This window comes from Vombatus ursinus, unplaced genomic scaffold (genome assembly GCF_900497805.2).
Source record: "Vombatus ursinus unplaced genomic scaffold, bare-nosed wombat genome assembly UNPS02014786.1, whole genome shotgun sequence".
Taxonomy (NCBI): domain Eukaryota; kingdom Metazoa; phylum Chordata; class Mammalia; order Diprotodontia; family Vombatidae; genus Vombatus; species Vombatus ursinus.
The window spans coordinates 1556978-1571388 of NW_020954564.1; the positions used below are offsets into that span (position 1 = coordinate 1556978).

The following is a 14411-nucleotide window of genomic DNA, read 5'->3' on the forward strand; positions in this document are numbered from 1 at the left end:
TGAAGAGCGGGACATGACTGAACAACAACACAAATATTTTAGTTCAACCTTAGGAAAAAACTTCCAAACAAAGTGAAATCACAAGATAGTTAATTAACTTTTCTCTGTGTGTGTGTGTGTGTGTGTGTGTGTGTGTGTGTGTGTGGCAATTGGTGTTGAGTGACTTGCCCAGGGTCACACAGCTAGTATGTGTCATGTGTCTGAGGCCAGATTTAAACTCAGGTCCTCCTGACTCCAGGGCTGTTACTCTATCCACTGCACCACCTAGCTGCCCCCATTAATTAACTTCTTAACAAAATACTAATCTGCTGTGGACTCTATCACTGAAAGTGTTTATTTTGGTGGGGATGTTATAGTGTGGTCTTCTGCATGGGATGAAAGGTTCGGCTAGAGTGGTGCTGTCAAACTCAAGTCGAAGCAGAACCCTTCAGTATGTCTATTGACTTAGGAAACCACAAGTGACATTATCTGTGTTGTGTTGTACTTTGTTTTGTTAAACATTTCCCAATTACATTTTAAGATGGTAATTGGCAAAAAGGGAGTTTTGCTGGCACTTGTGGCCTGTGGGCCTGGAGTTTGACACCTCCCTAAATGACCTCCCTTCCAGTTCTTATCCCTCTTCTTTCTCCTTAGGCCAGATGGATTCCTTTCCCTTTCTTTTCAAAAGTCACAGATTTCCCCACTGCCAATTTTAGCTAACAAGACTCTCCTCTACTTTACCCCTCCACCCCAAGCTTTCTTCCCTGTTTTCCTTATTCCCCAAGCAGATAAGCATTCTCCATTTTCAGTATCCTTTCCTTTAAAGGGCTCTTCACCCCCTGAAAGGCTGGGGTGGGCCTAGCTTTTTATTGAAGCACTATGCTCAGAGAAGAGACTAGTGGCATGTGACAAGAGGCAGGAGGATTATGGGAAATAGGGTGGGAAGAGACTCCTGTCGCCATTACTGCCACCAAGGAAAGTAGGGCTGAGCAAGAGGAGGCCCTGAAGAATCAGGGTGTGGATCAGAGTTCTGATCCTGCCTTTGCTGCCTGGGAGGCCTGGGAAGGGTTGGGGAGTATTAGGTCAGTCCAGGAAGGAAACTTGTAGAGATGTCTGTGATATGTGGTCCTGTTCCATGTTTGCGTCCCTTCTTTTGGGATGAGTGGTCTCTGGCTACTGTCCTCCTGGGATTCTATACCTCAATACATCCTTCTGTCCTGTCCCGTCTTTTAACCAAAGTCCCAACCTGGCTTGCCCATGGCCCTGGCACTGTTGGCACGGCATGGTTACATGTATCTGCATGTGTGTCTGCATTTGTGTTCTTACATGCATGTCCACAACAATACATACATAATATCAATACCAAATGCCATGTGTTCCCATTGATACCTACATGTATGTTCATGTCATGTGTTTATCTGTAGAAACTGTCATATTGTATGCCTATCCAAGCCATGAGTTCACCTCCATGATGTTTTGTGTCCATATATATATCTACATTTGTGTGTTAGTATTGTTGGTCTGTCTTGTTTCCCCTTTAGACGGAAAGCACAGTGCCTTGTGCCACCGGGCTCTCAGTGGATATGGCTGATGTGACGGTTGGTGAGATTAGCCTCTTGTAAATGGGGGCAGGGAGCCCAATCTTGGTGCTAGCTCCTGCTTCAGTGAATCCTTCCTTAAGGAAGCAGAAGCTGGGACAGCTAGGGGAGCATCCAGGGTGTGGCGCAAGGGGCTGCTGGAGCTGTCAGGGCTCAGGGACTTAGTCTGAGCAAAACCAAGGGAGGCAGCCTTGGGGGAGGACTGGAAAGAGTTCTGGTGTGGGAATCAGGAGTCCCCGTTCTACTCACATATCTGGCACTAACTCAATGTGTGCGTGATGTATCTGACAAATTACTTCTCACTGGGCTTCAGTTTTCTTATCTGTAAAATGTCTCTGTGTGTGTGTGTGTGTGTGTGTGTGTGTGTGTGTGTGTGTATGTGCATTGGTGCGGGGGAAGGAATTGGACAAAGTGATCTCTAAGATGCCTTCTGATTTGAAAATTTTTCCTTAGGAGTCAAAAGTCCTGGGCTCTAGTCCTTGTTCTACTATTGACTCATTGTATTGTATCATTTAATCTAAGCCTTAGTTTCCCCCATCTATAAAATCGGGAGAGTTGGATTAGATCGGGGGAAAGGGAACAGTCCCAAAGGAGGATTGTCTTTAAATACGTTTCCCAGGCTGAGGCAGCAGGGGCCTCCTCCGCCCAGGGCACACTCAGCCCGAGGGTAAGCCAGGGGCCCTGTCCAAGGCCTGAAGGGGTGAGAGGAGGTGAGGCAGCCATGCCAGGCGGTGGCCCCAGCGAGAGGATGACCTGGCCAGGGCCGGCCCTGCCCCCGGCCGTCCCAACCCGCCCTTTCTCCTCAGCCGCGGCACCCATCCCGCCCCTCACCAGGACCCGCAGCCTCATGGCCATGTCCCTGCCTGGGAGCAGAAGGCCCTCCACTGGATCTCGCAGGTAAGTTACCCCTTCCTCCCTATGCCCTGCAGACTTGGGAGCTGAGAGGGAGGGCCTTGTATGAATCTTTACTAGTGCTGGCCTCTGGTCCCCATCCCCACCCCCAGGCTGAATGGGGCCGTTCTACTATGGACTTGTTACGTGACCTTGGTGATGTCCCCATCTGTCAGATTAAGGGATTACATTAGGTGATCTTCATGGCCCCTTCCGGTTCTAAAATATTAGGGTCTCATTTCAGCTGACTCCAGTCCTAGCTCTGTCTCTTTTGTCTTTTTCTGTCTCTGTCTCTTTTGTCCCCTGTTTCTAACTCTCCAACCTCTCTCTGTATCTCCCCATCTCTGTCTCTCTACCGTTTCTGCCTTCTGTCTCCTTCCTTCATTCTCCGCCCCTCTGTTTCCCTTCCTCCCTTTCCCTCCTCTGTCTCTCCTGTTTGTTTTCTACCTCTTGGTCTCTCCTTCCTCATCTCTCCCTCACTGACTCTGTTTGTTTCTCTCTCTGTCTCTCTCCTTCTATCTCCCCCCCATTTCTCCCTCTCTACCTCCCCTCCCTCCCTTTCTCTTCCCTGCCCCACTCTCTCTGTATTTGTTCTCTTCTCTCTGTCTCCTGCTTCCATCTTTTTCTATATCTCTTTCTTCTCTGTCTCCTTCCCCTCCTTCTCTCCTACTGCTCCCCCTCTTTGTCTTTCTCCCTTTCTGTTTCTCTCCCTCTCTTTTTCTCTTTCTGTTCCACCCTCCCCAACTAAAGCTAGAGTGAATGTTGGCCTGGTGATCACGTGTAAATTCACATCTGGTTCCTCTGGATTACAAAACATAGAGCACCTAGAAGGGGCCTTAGAGATCCCCAGGCTGAAAGAAAGCAGGCCTGACTAAATAAGGTGACCTGAGTTTGAGTCCTAGCTCTGCACTGGATTCACTGTGTGACCTTGGATGGCACATCCTCTCTCTGGGTCTTAATTTTCCCCATCTGTGAAATGGAGGAGTTGGATTAAATGTTGATGATAATAATAGTAATAACTGCTATTTATATGACACTGAAGGGTTGACAGAATGCCTTACATACATTATTTCAATCGATCCTCACAATTCTGTTGGGTTGATAGTATGAGTATCATTAATATTCCCATCTTACAGATGGGGAACCAGAGGCCCCGAAAGAAGCAGACCCTTAACTAATGTCATGTGGCTAAATGAAATATTGGATGTGAAAATGCTTTGAAATGACTAAAGTAGCACATAGCTGTGAGGGCTGCATTGTCACTGGAGGGTAGTCCTGTCTTTGGCTTATAATAACTAGGTCTCCATAGACATATTATCTTCTTGTCTCCTTTCCCACACCACACACACACAGACACACACACACACACACACACACACAGCCTTGTTTATGTTTTCTTCTTCCTCTTTTTCTGCTTCCCTTATCATAGGAATCTCTTACTGGGCTCTTGGCCTTGTTAGGGAGCTCTTTTCTCACCTCTGAGGGGACATTGGATGTTGGGAACCATTCTTATCAGTGACTTCGAGCAGAATACCACTCAATTACTCTGGAGACATGTTTTCTTGCTCTGCCATTTATTGGCTGTGTGACCTTGGGCATGTCACTTCTCTCCGAGCCACAGTTTCCCCATTGGAAAAATGAGAGGGTTGGATTAGATGATCCCTAAAGCTCTTCTAAGTGCTGACATACCACAGCCTCTCTATGTTTCTGTGATGGGAACAAGATAGGGCTGGCTTTGCGTAAGGAGGAATAGTCTTGGGGGAACTATGAGGCCTGCCCTCTGCTTTGTCTTCCACCTTGACTTCGATTTCCACTGTCTGTTCTGTTGCCCCTGTCTATATATCCTCCATGATCGCCCCACAGCCGGGGGCTATATGGACGAAATGGGCTGGCCGTGTTCTCTCAATGTTCACCATCCTCTGACACCCAGCTTGGGCCTCCACCTCTTCTTCCTGCCTCCAGGCGTACCTCACCCCCTGTCAGCATGCGGGATACCTATGGTACCTCCTCACTCAGCAGCAGCAGCAACTCTGGCTCCTATAAGGGCAGTGACAGCAGCCCCACGCCAAGGTAACTGCCCCCTCCTCATTGTCCCTTCCTCATCCTGGGCCTTGACACCCTGGGTGTGGGTAGCCTAGCCTTCTCTTCATTCATCTACCACTATGCAGCTATGTGACCCTGGGCACGTCCTTTCCTCTCTCTGAGCCTTTATTTCTCTTTCTGTAAAATGGGGATAATAGTGCCCTCTCTAGAGGGCTATGGAAGCTCAAATTAAATAATTGTTACACAGTAGAGAAGATTGGTTTCTTAAGAAAAGCAGAGCCAAGAAAACTTAGAGCCAGGTGACATGAGGTCCTGGGTTGAGGGGATCATTTGGGGGTGAGTATTGGGTAACTTGGAGAGGCTCATTCTCTTGTGCATCATACACATGGGCCCCTGCCCCTTCCCCTGGTGGGGTTGGAACCCTGAGCCAGGCATGAGAACATGTTATCCATGGACTGTTGGGCACAAGCTTATTGGCATCCACATACCTACCCTCCCCCATCACCTTGATTGGCATTGAGGTGTTGGGGCCAGGTGTCCAGAGCCAGCTGATTCATGTGTACATGTACCTGTAAACTGTGTGTATATGTGCATCTCAGTATACATGCATACATGTGTGTGAATGGGTAGGTGTGTGTGAGCTATGTGTACATCTCTTTATACGTGTTTATTTGTGCATGTTTGTGCATGTGTCTGTATGCATGTGAATAGGTATGTGTATGTGGAGGTATAATCAGGTGAGTTTGTGCACATGCGTATGTTATGAGAGGGGCATAGGCAAAGAATTATGACGAAGGTGGCAATGAAGTGGAAGGAGTCTGATACCATACACACTCAGTTCCCTCTTCGGGTTCCACCTCCCCTGAGGTGCTTACACGGTAGCCAAGTATCACTGTCCCCATTTACACAAGAGGAAACTAAAGCTCTGAGAGAAATTATTTTCCCAAGGTCACACAGTTCGTAGGTAGTGAGTTATGTCCTCTATAGTGGTGATGGAGGAAGAGGTAATTACGATGGAGAACTGTGCTTGGCCCCTGGGCATAATGGCAGACCTTCCAGGACATCCATCAGCTCTGGAGATAGGGTTGACAAAATGGAGAAGCAGCCAGTGACCAACCACCCCATCTTCCAGGCGTTCGATGAAGTACACCCTGTGTAGCGATAATCATGGCATCAAGCCTCCCACTCCAGAGCAGTACCTGACGCCCCTGCAGCAAAAGGAGGTCTGCATCCGTCACCTGAGGGCTCGGCTCAAAGACACACAGGATCGACTTCAGGACAGGTAAGCGGGTGCCATGAGGCGGCACCTTTGCCCACTCTCTTCTGGGTGCTAGAAGCAGTAGTGGCCCTTGGGACCAATAGAAGTATGTACGGACCCTCTAGGCTTTCACCTCCATTCTTCCATTCATTCATTCATTACTACAAGTAAGCGCCTACTCTATGGAGGGCCAGGGCAGAGGAGAGATTAAAAAGATTATTAAAACAAGGTCCCTGCCCTTATGGAGATGGACGCAGTGTATTAGGGGAGAGAAAACATGGACATAGGTGAGTGTAATGCAGATTAGATTTGATAACACACATTATATGCAGGGTGACGAAGGGGATGTTTAGTCCAGGAACATGATAGCAGCTGCTTCAGCTCTCTGGTGGGCTATCACGGGATAAAGACTGAATCTGCTTGTCCTCAGAGGACAGAATAGGAGCAATGAGTGGATTTAGAAAGAGAAAGCTTTTTTCTTTGCTCAATATGAGAAAAACCATTCTAATCATTAGAGCCATCCAAAGCAATTGCCTTGGGAGGTTAGGGATTCTCCAGCATTGGAGGTCTTCAAAATTGGGGGAGGGAAGAATTTGAGGCAGGGGAGGGGGGATATTTTAGACTTTAACTCCAGGGATCAGGAAGGACTTCTTTAGGGAGAAGAAGGGAAATGATTCTGAACATGGGAATCATTGTGAGCAAAATCAGGAAGCTGAGAAAGTGCTTTCGAAGGAGGATGTAAGTCTGGTTTGAATGAAGCTTCCATTCTTCCTCTTCTCTCCAATACTAGGAAGGAGGTCAAGAGCCAAGTTACCCGGGCTAGGCAGTGGCCAGAGCCTCGTTCCCTCCCCTACAATCCTCTAGTCCCTTTCACTCAGCTCCTCTGGGCACCTAAGCCCCAGTCCCATTTCCCCCTTTTTAAGCTGGACACTGTTATTCTCCTTCCCTTGTGTGATGCCTCTGACTGCCTCTTTTGTCCCCAACCCTCTCTCCACCCCTCTATCATTTCTTCAAATCACCAAGCATTTCTCTCTGTGTAGGGGCCTGTGAGTGGAACCAGAGAGTCAGGTGTAGGATTGGGCAGACATAACGATGGTCAGGATATGGTGCTGGGGTTTCCTCCCTGGGCGCCTCTGCTTCAGTGGGGAACTTGGGAGGTTTCCACTAACTACCCTTGGATCTTATTCTGTGTCTGTGCTGTCTCCTCAGTCCTCACAAGAGCCAGCTTATCTTTACCCCTTATTTCTTTAAAACTCAGTTATGTGATCAGGTTCCAGAGCCATCTTTGACTGAAGGGAACTCCCTAATTATTTTAAGTTTTCTTCTCTGAAGCTTCATGGCTCCATCTGGGGAGTTTGGTGACTTATTTCTGGGTCCCCTAATGGGGCACTGGAAAGAGCATAACCTCCTGAGTCAAAAGACGTGGGTTCAAATCCCAGTTCTGTTCCATACTACCCACATAACATTGAGCAAGGCACTTAACCTTTGAGCTTTGGTTTCCTCATCTGTAAAAATGAGACAACTGGATTAAATAATAATAATAATGATGTCACATTTCTATAGCACCCACTATGTGCCAGGAACTTTACAAATATTACCTAATTTATCCTCCCAACAATCCTAGGAGGTAGCTTCTGTTATTATTACCATTTTATAGTTGAAGAAACTGAGGCAAACAGAGGTAAAGTGACTTGCTTAGGGTCACCCCGCTAATAAGTGTCTGTGGCTGGATTTGAACTCAGGTCTTCCTGACTACAAACCTAGCACTCTGTACCACCTAGCTACCACATGATTAGGTGACCTTAGAGGTTCCTTTCAAGTCTAAATCTGTATTTCTGCAATTCTTCTATTAGTACCAGCAGCTCATATGGCAATGGTACTTTATAGTTTATAATCCTCATTGTCATCATAGCCAACATTTATATAATATGTAGTATGTGCCAGACACTTTCCTAAGTGCTTTATAATTATTATTTCATTTGATCCTCACAACAACCCTGGGGAGTAGATGCTATTATTATCCCCATTTTACATTTGAATAAACTGAGGCAAATAGAGGTTGAATGACTTGTCTGGGATCACACAGCTAATAAATGCCTGTGATTGGATTTGAACTCAAGTCTTCCTGACTCCTGGCACCACCTAGCTACCATCTGACTAGGTGACCTTGGAGGTCCTCTTGGGTCTAAATCTGTATTCCTATGGTTCTTCCAATAGCAGCAGCAGCAGCGGCTCATTTGGAAATGGTACTTTATAGCTTATTATAGGAGTTAAAGCTGGGAAGAACTTTAGAAAATATCTAGTTCAATCCCCTTATTTTACAAATGAGAAAACTGAGGCCCAGAGCAGGGAAATGACTCATCCAAGGTCACACAGCTAATAAGGGGCAGGGTTACCAATTGACCTCAGGCTTTCCGACTCCCAAGTCCAATGGTCCTTCCATTGCCAAACAATAAATATCGACCTATAGGCATCTGGTGCCATGCCCCCAAAATGATGGCATCCCAGAGTTTGAATAAACTCAGAGATAGGTAGTGCACAGGTTATTATCCCCATTTGCAGATAAGGTAACTGAGGCTTATGGTGGGGAAGCAGCTTGTATCAAGCCAAGGCAGCCTTCACCTCAGGTCCAAGGTTCCTTCCATTCTTTTTATGGATGTATCCTGTTCCCTCTTAAACTCTTCTAGTCTCTTCCCTTCTCAAGTACTATTTTTAAAAAAAAGAAGGAAAAAAAAGAACTGCCATGGCTAAAGAGGAAAACATAGACTTTGCCTGTCACTTTCTTCTTTATTCTTTTCTCTTATCATGAAGAAATATGCCTAGGCTTTTAGGAAGTAATACCAATACCTGATATTTACATAAAGCTTTGCAAAGTGCCATACATATCTCATTTAAGCCTCACAGCAACCCTGTGATGCAGGAGTTACAAACATTATTATCCCCATTTTACTGATGAGGAAACTGAGGCTCAGAAGTGAAGTGATTTGCCCAAGATCACACAGCTAGTAAGTGTTGGAGGCAAGATCTGAACCCAGGTCTCCCTGACTCCAAGTCCAGTACTCTATCCACTATGCCACGCTAATTCGAAGCAAATAACTTCCACTCTATCTTTAAGAATTCAATTCAGCAGGCATTATTAAGTGCTTACCATATACAGGGAACCAACTAATTACTGGGAATGCTGAAACAAAAACAAAAGTCTTTACCCCCAGGGAGCTTGAACCTACTGGAGGAATGCAACGTGGGCATGCTACGAAGTAAGTTAAGAAATAATTTCAGGATAGGGAGAGCCGTCAGTGGTGGGGGCACTCAGCAGAGGCCTTGTGTGGAAGACAGCACCTGAGCTGAGCCTTAAGAGATGCTAAGTATTCTAAGGAGTAACTTTGATGATGGAATAGGGATAGCCTGGGGAAAAACCATGGCAATAGGGGATGGATGGCTCTGTTAGGGGAGCCACGAATATGCCAGAGAAGAGAGAGACCTTCCCCCTGCCAACAGGTAGGGGTATTGTCCTCTGCCAGTCATGAATTTAAGCATGACTCTCCCTTAGTTGTTCTTTGTACCTCTGCCTATATGCATCGAGGTGACAATAAGGGCTTGAAGGGTGTGCCCATGGAACTCAAACTCTCGGAAGGTCCTCCTGCCTGGAAAAGTTTTGAGTCCAGGCGTGGTAATGACAGGATGTCAGTCATATAAGGCCTAGCCTTGCTAAGTTCAGAGACTCTCACTCCTACAACTAGCCACTAAGGGCTGACCGCTGTGACCACAGCAGCTCATGACACTGGCCCGTGGGGCATGGAGGGATTGTGATCTGTGTATCAGGCACCATGGGAGTGGAAATTATAAACCTTTGGAAGTATGTTCCTATGAAAAGAATTCTTTTAAAGTCTGCCTCAGTTAAAAGGCCCATATCCCTTTCCTCCAAACATAGCTTTTTAAAAATCATTTTTAAACAGAAACATGTTAAGGTTTTAACCCAGACATGTAAAAGTACCTTGAACACAGTGGGAGTTTACAAAGTGTTTGTTCAATTGAGAAACAATTGTATGATGTCATTTCTAAAGGGACTGGAGGGGGAGCATGTTCTTTATGTCCTCAGTTCCCTTGGTCATCTATGGCAGAAACTGGGTCTCTTAGGAGATTATCTTCACCTTTCCATTTAGACAAGTGCCCATTTACCCTGACTTTTTGTTTCCTGTCTCTAAGACAGATTCCTGGGTATGATAACAAAGTACCTGTTCCCAATCCCATGAGAATGTTGCGCTTTTTTTTTTTAAATGGCTTTTGTTACTGTTGAGTTTTTGATGACCTGAGTGGTTGCTTGGATCATGGGATCCCAGAAAAAAAAGTGTAGATATGGGGTAGGAACACAGCAAATATAAATGTATTGTTAACCCTTCTCCTCAATCCTATTGTTTAATTTGGCACATGTAATATGCCCTGTGTTCCTATTGCCTATATCCAGACTCATCTATCACATCATCTCCATGTTCTAGTCTGAGAACTTCCCTGATGGATGTAGGTCAGTCTGCTAGATCAACATTTCCCAAACCATTTCCCATAGAGCCCTCATGGTGGTGTGTGCCATTTGAATAAGGATTCTCTAAGATACTTTTGATGACAGCAAAGGCTGGTGGGAGTTAGGAATAGGACCCACTCAGGCATGAAAAGTTAGCAGCATCAACCACAGGGCAGCATATCTGGTTTCAGGCTTCCCTTGTTTGACCCAATGAGCAAGAGATGCCTTTCAGTGTACCTCAGTTACATCTCCCCCAACCTTGTACCTCAGCCCCATCCTTTCCCTCTTGACACTGGCTCCTAGTCTCCATGCCCATTACACATAACTTCCAGTGTCCTCTTCACCCTCCATTTCTGACACACATCATGGACTCCAACATCCTATGTCTGGCAAACAAGTATCACCAACTTCTTCTAAACAGTGCCCTCTACTCTTTCTCTTATACTCCCTATTTTTCCCAATCCCTCTTTACTCCAGGAGCATTCCGATCCTCAGGCTGCCCAGCCCAGCATTTTTCAATCTCTCAATATATTAGACTCCAAAATATCCTTTGGACCAATAAGGTTGGGAAATACTAGAATAGGGAATTTCTGAGCAAATTCATGAACAAAGGCGTGGGGGTAGTAAGATGCAGGCCATGTTCAAGTAGCAAAGAGTGAGTAATACAGTTTGAAAGGAATATAGAGTGTGTGGAGCAGAATGATGTGAAATTAGGCTAGACAAGTAGGTTGAAGTCAGATTATAGGGGGTCACTGAACATCAGGCAAAGAAATCCAAAGTTTACTCAGTTGGCAGTAATGAGCCATTGATGATTTTTGAGCAGAGGAGTGATGTGACTAGATCAGTATAGAAGACTATTCTGACAGTGCTGTGAAGGATAGATTGAAGGGGGTCGAGAGAGTGGAAGCAGGAAGATCTGCCTCCTTAGGAAATAGGTGTCAGTGAGGAGCCACACCAGGTTGGTAACTATGGTAATAGTCATGGAGACTTGGCTCCAAGACTTGAGGATGGCTTGGAGAAGTCTTCTGGAAGTAGAATTGATAGGAAGAGAAGGGTAGTAGAGCAGGCGATGGGAATGGGTTAGATAAGAGACAGAAAGAGAAGGGAAAAGTCAAAAGATAAAAGGGAAAGTTAAGAACATGAGAGTTTAAGTAAACGATGGGGCCATAGACAGAAGTTGATCCAGAAGGTCAAACGTTTTTCAGGGGAAAGATAATAAATAAAAGTTCTGTCTTTAAGTAGGGAGGATTTCTGCAGCCTGAACACTGTTCTTGGCCTGGAAAAGATAAGTAGGAACTAGAAAGATTTCCTCGATTCTGTCCAAGTCATTAGCAACCAAAAAAGCTACTGTACCCCTACCCCCAACCTTTAATCAGTCAAGAGCCCTGCTTGGACCTTTATTACTTTTTCTGGATCTAGATCCTGGGGACCCATGGCCAAGTTCAGGTGGGGTGAGTATGTCACCCTTCTCCTTCCCCCACCCCCCAATCTGCCTACAGGGATTCAGAGATCGATGACCTGAAGACTCAGCTGTCTCGTATGCAAGAGGATTGGATTGAGGAAGAATGCCACCGGGTGGAGGCCCAGCTGGCTCTCAAGGAGGCCCGCAAGGAGATCCGGCAGCTCAAGCAGGTGATTGACACAGTCAAGAACAACCTCATAGACAAAGACAAGGGGCTGCAGAAATACTTTGTTGACATTAACATCCAGAACAAGAAGTTGGAAACCTTGTTGCATAGCATGGAGGTGGCCCAGAATGGGACCGTCAAAGAGGACGGAGCTGGGGGCTCCTCAGGGGGCTCTCCTGCCCGATCCCTAACCCGAAGCTCCACCTACACCAAGCTGAGTGATCAGGCCCCTGGAGATCGCAATGCTGACCTTCAGAGTGCATCCACAGAAGAGGTGGGGGACAGTGGCTTTGCAGCTGCCGATGACACTTTGAGCCGGACGGAACTGTTGGAGGCGAGCAGCCTGCTCTCTTCTGGGGTGGACTGTGGCCCGGATGAAGGCTCCCTGCAGAGTTCCTTCACCTTGGGCTCCCGACTTCCAAACAGCTCCACCTATGAGAAGCTGCTGGGAGGCAGCGGCGGGGGTGTGGAGGCTGGTGTACAGGCCAGCTGCATGCAAGAACGGGCCATCCAGACAGACTTTGTGCATTACCAGCCTGACCTAGACACTATCCTGGAGAAAGTGATGAAGTCACAGGCCTGTGGGCTGGCCAGCCCTGGCCCTAGCCCAGCCTGGACCCCAGCCCCAGATGTGGAGGACGGAGGGGTTGGCATAGAAATGCCCTCAGGCTTCCCAGGGCCAATGGACCTGATACCAGCTGACCCTAATTCAGCAGTGGTGGTGACAGTAGGAGAGGAGCCCGCAATGGCTCCAGTGACCCAAGGCCCTTCCCCACACGTGCCCAACCTCAACCCGTCGGTGAGCATCTCCTGCCCCGTGGATGAAGAGGCTGGCGAGGTAGCGCCCGAGCCTAAAAGCTACTGGAGCCGCCACTTCATTGTGGATCTCCTGGCAGTGGTGGTGCCCGCGGTGCCAACAGTGGCCTGGCTGTGCCGGTCCCAGCGGCGCCAAGGCCAGCCCATATACAATATCAGCTCCCTGCTTCGGGGATGCTGCACAGTGGCCTTGCACTCCATCCGCAAGATTAGTTGCCGTTCCGTGAGCACTTCGGGGCCTGTGGGCACCGGAGGCAGCTCCCAGCTGTGACTGGCCACCCACCCCTGGGAACCAGGCACAGCCTGGTCTGACCACTGATTGTAGGTCTTTCTCTTTCCCTCTCTCTCTCTCGCACACACACACTCACACTCACATGTGCACGGAGTGTCATCATCTTAATTTATTTAGCTTTTCCAAAATAGGGAGGCCATAGTCTGGGTAGGCCAGGATAGCCTGGGGATGTCTGAAGTTCTGCAGGTGGCTGCTCCTCTGGCCTCTTGGGGCAGGAAGGGAGGGTTCTATGGCATAGAATGAGAGGGGGACGGGATAGATCTGATTGAAGCTGGGATACTGCCAACTTCTATCATTGGAAAGAAGATTCCCATTGAAGGAAGACAGCAAAGGACTTCAGCTTCCATTTTCCTCTCCACAATGCCTGTCTCCCTCTGCTACCCCAACTCCTCCTATCCAGTTGACATTCTCCCTAGGCAGTTCTGTATTTGTTTTTTGAGTAAGCTGGCTGGTCCTCAGTGTTCGTGGGACTACCTTCTTAGTCCTTTCTCCCTTGACTGTTAGGTCAGTATTATTGCTTCCAGTGGAGGAAATGACTCGCCCAAGGTCACATGGCATAGGGATTGGAATTGCTGGGAAATGGGAACACATGGCTTTCTTCTCTTTGCCTTCATAGGCAACCCAGGTTGGTTCTGGAAATGAATGGTGGGGGAAAAGGGAAGTAATGACTGAAACTGCCCTGACATTTCTGGTCACTGGGCGGGGGGGGGGGGGGGGGGGAAGAGCCAGGAAGGGAGGAAGGAAAAAAATGAATGGGGGAGGGTCAGCAGAAGGCGATATGGGGCCTGGCTGGCTTTCCCTGCCGCGCCCCCCCCTCGGCCCTGCGCTGATTGGTAGGATGGCTTACTGAGCCCATTCTCAGCCTTGAGGATGGGAGGTGGCTCCCCCAGGGCCCAGGTCACCATGGGAACAAATTACCACACCATCTAACTAATGTCCTGAACCCCTTTCTACCTTACCCTAATGCTTCTGTAAATTAGAACAGGCAACGTTGAGATTGTCCTTCTGAGTATGCAGCTGCTCTTGGGAGATCTAGGGGACGCTCTCCATCTCACCAGCTGTATTGAAAGGTGCTGAGGGGTCCCCATAGGAATTGAGAAGAAGCCAGTGGCACCCCCAAGCCATTTTGAAATCATTTTGCACTATGTCCCCTTTGTAATAACAATATTTTCTCAGGGGAGGTGGGTGGATAAAGCTCCACCAGGATGCCAGGGTCATGGAGAGAGGGAGAGAGGAACTTGCCATTAGCTGGCACTCCTCCTTCTGGAGGTTGGGGGTGGGTGGGGGCGAGGTGAAAGCTTGTATCTTTGGATGGCCAAACCCCAGTGTGTCTGGCTATAAGGGAGAGGAGAGGTGGAAGAGAAGGGCCCCAACCCATGCCTTTATG

At 47.7% G+C, this 14411-nt stretch overlaps 1 protein-coding gene across 2 annotated transcripts; it reads left to right on the forward strand.

Moving 5' to 3' along the window:
• The first annotated feature begins 2283 nt into the window (after positions 1-2283).
• LOC114047342 (syntaphilin-like) lies at positions 2284-13710 on the forward strand. 2 transcript variants are annotated; one of them, XM_027868143.1, is made up of 4 exons: positions 2284-2474; positions 4431-4538; positions 5644-5793; positions 11788-13710. In XM_027868143.1, exons 1-4 carry the CDS (start codon positions 2299-2301, stop codon positions 13001-13003), a joined length of 1650 nt encoding a protein of 549 aa, XP_027723944.1. In that variant the 5' UTR covers positions 2284-2298; the 3' UTR covers positions 13004-13710. The 2 variants fall into 2 exon arrangements, with proteins under 2 accessions (XP_027723944.1, XP_027723942.1); XM_027868141.1 differs by lacking the exon at positions 4431-4538 and having other exon boundaries at positions 2412-2474.
• Positions 13711-14411: the final 701 nt, after the last annotated feature.

What these genes read in the sequence shown, in the direction of transcription:
- LOC114047342 (XM_027868143.1), top strand. Translation starts at nt 2,299, where the DNA reads ATGCCAGGCGGTGGCCCCAGCGAGAGGATGACCTGGCCAGGGCCGGCC. An exon ending in GACAGCAGCCCCACGCCAAG is followed by an intron (nt 4,539 to 5,643) that starts GTAACTGCCCCC and finishes CCCATCTTCCAG; the next exon opens with GCGTTCGATGAAGTACACCC. An exon ending in CAGGATCGACTTCAGGACAG is followed by an intron (nt 5,794 to 11,787) that starts GTAAGCGGGTGC and finishes ATCTGCCTACAG; the next exon opens with GGATTCAGAGATCGATGACC.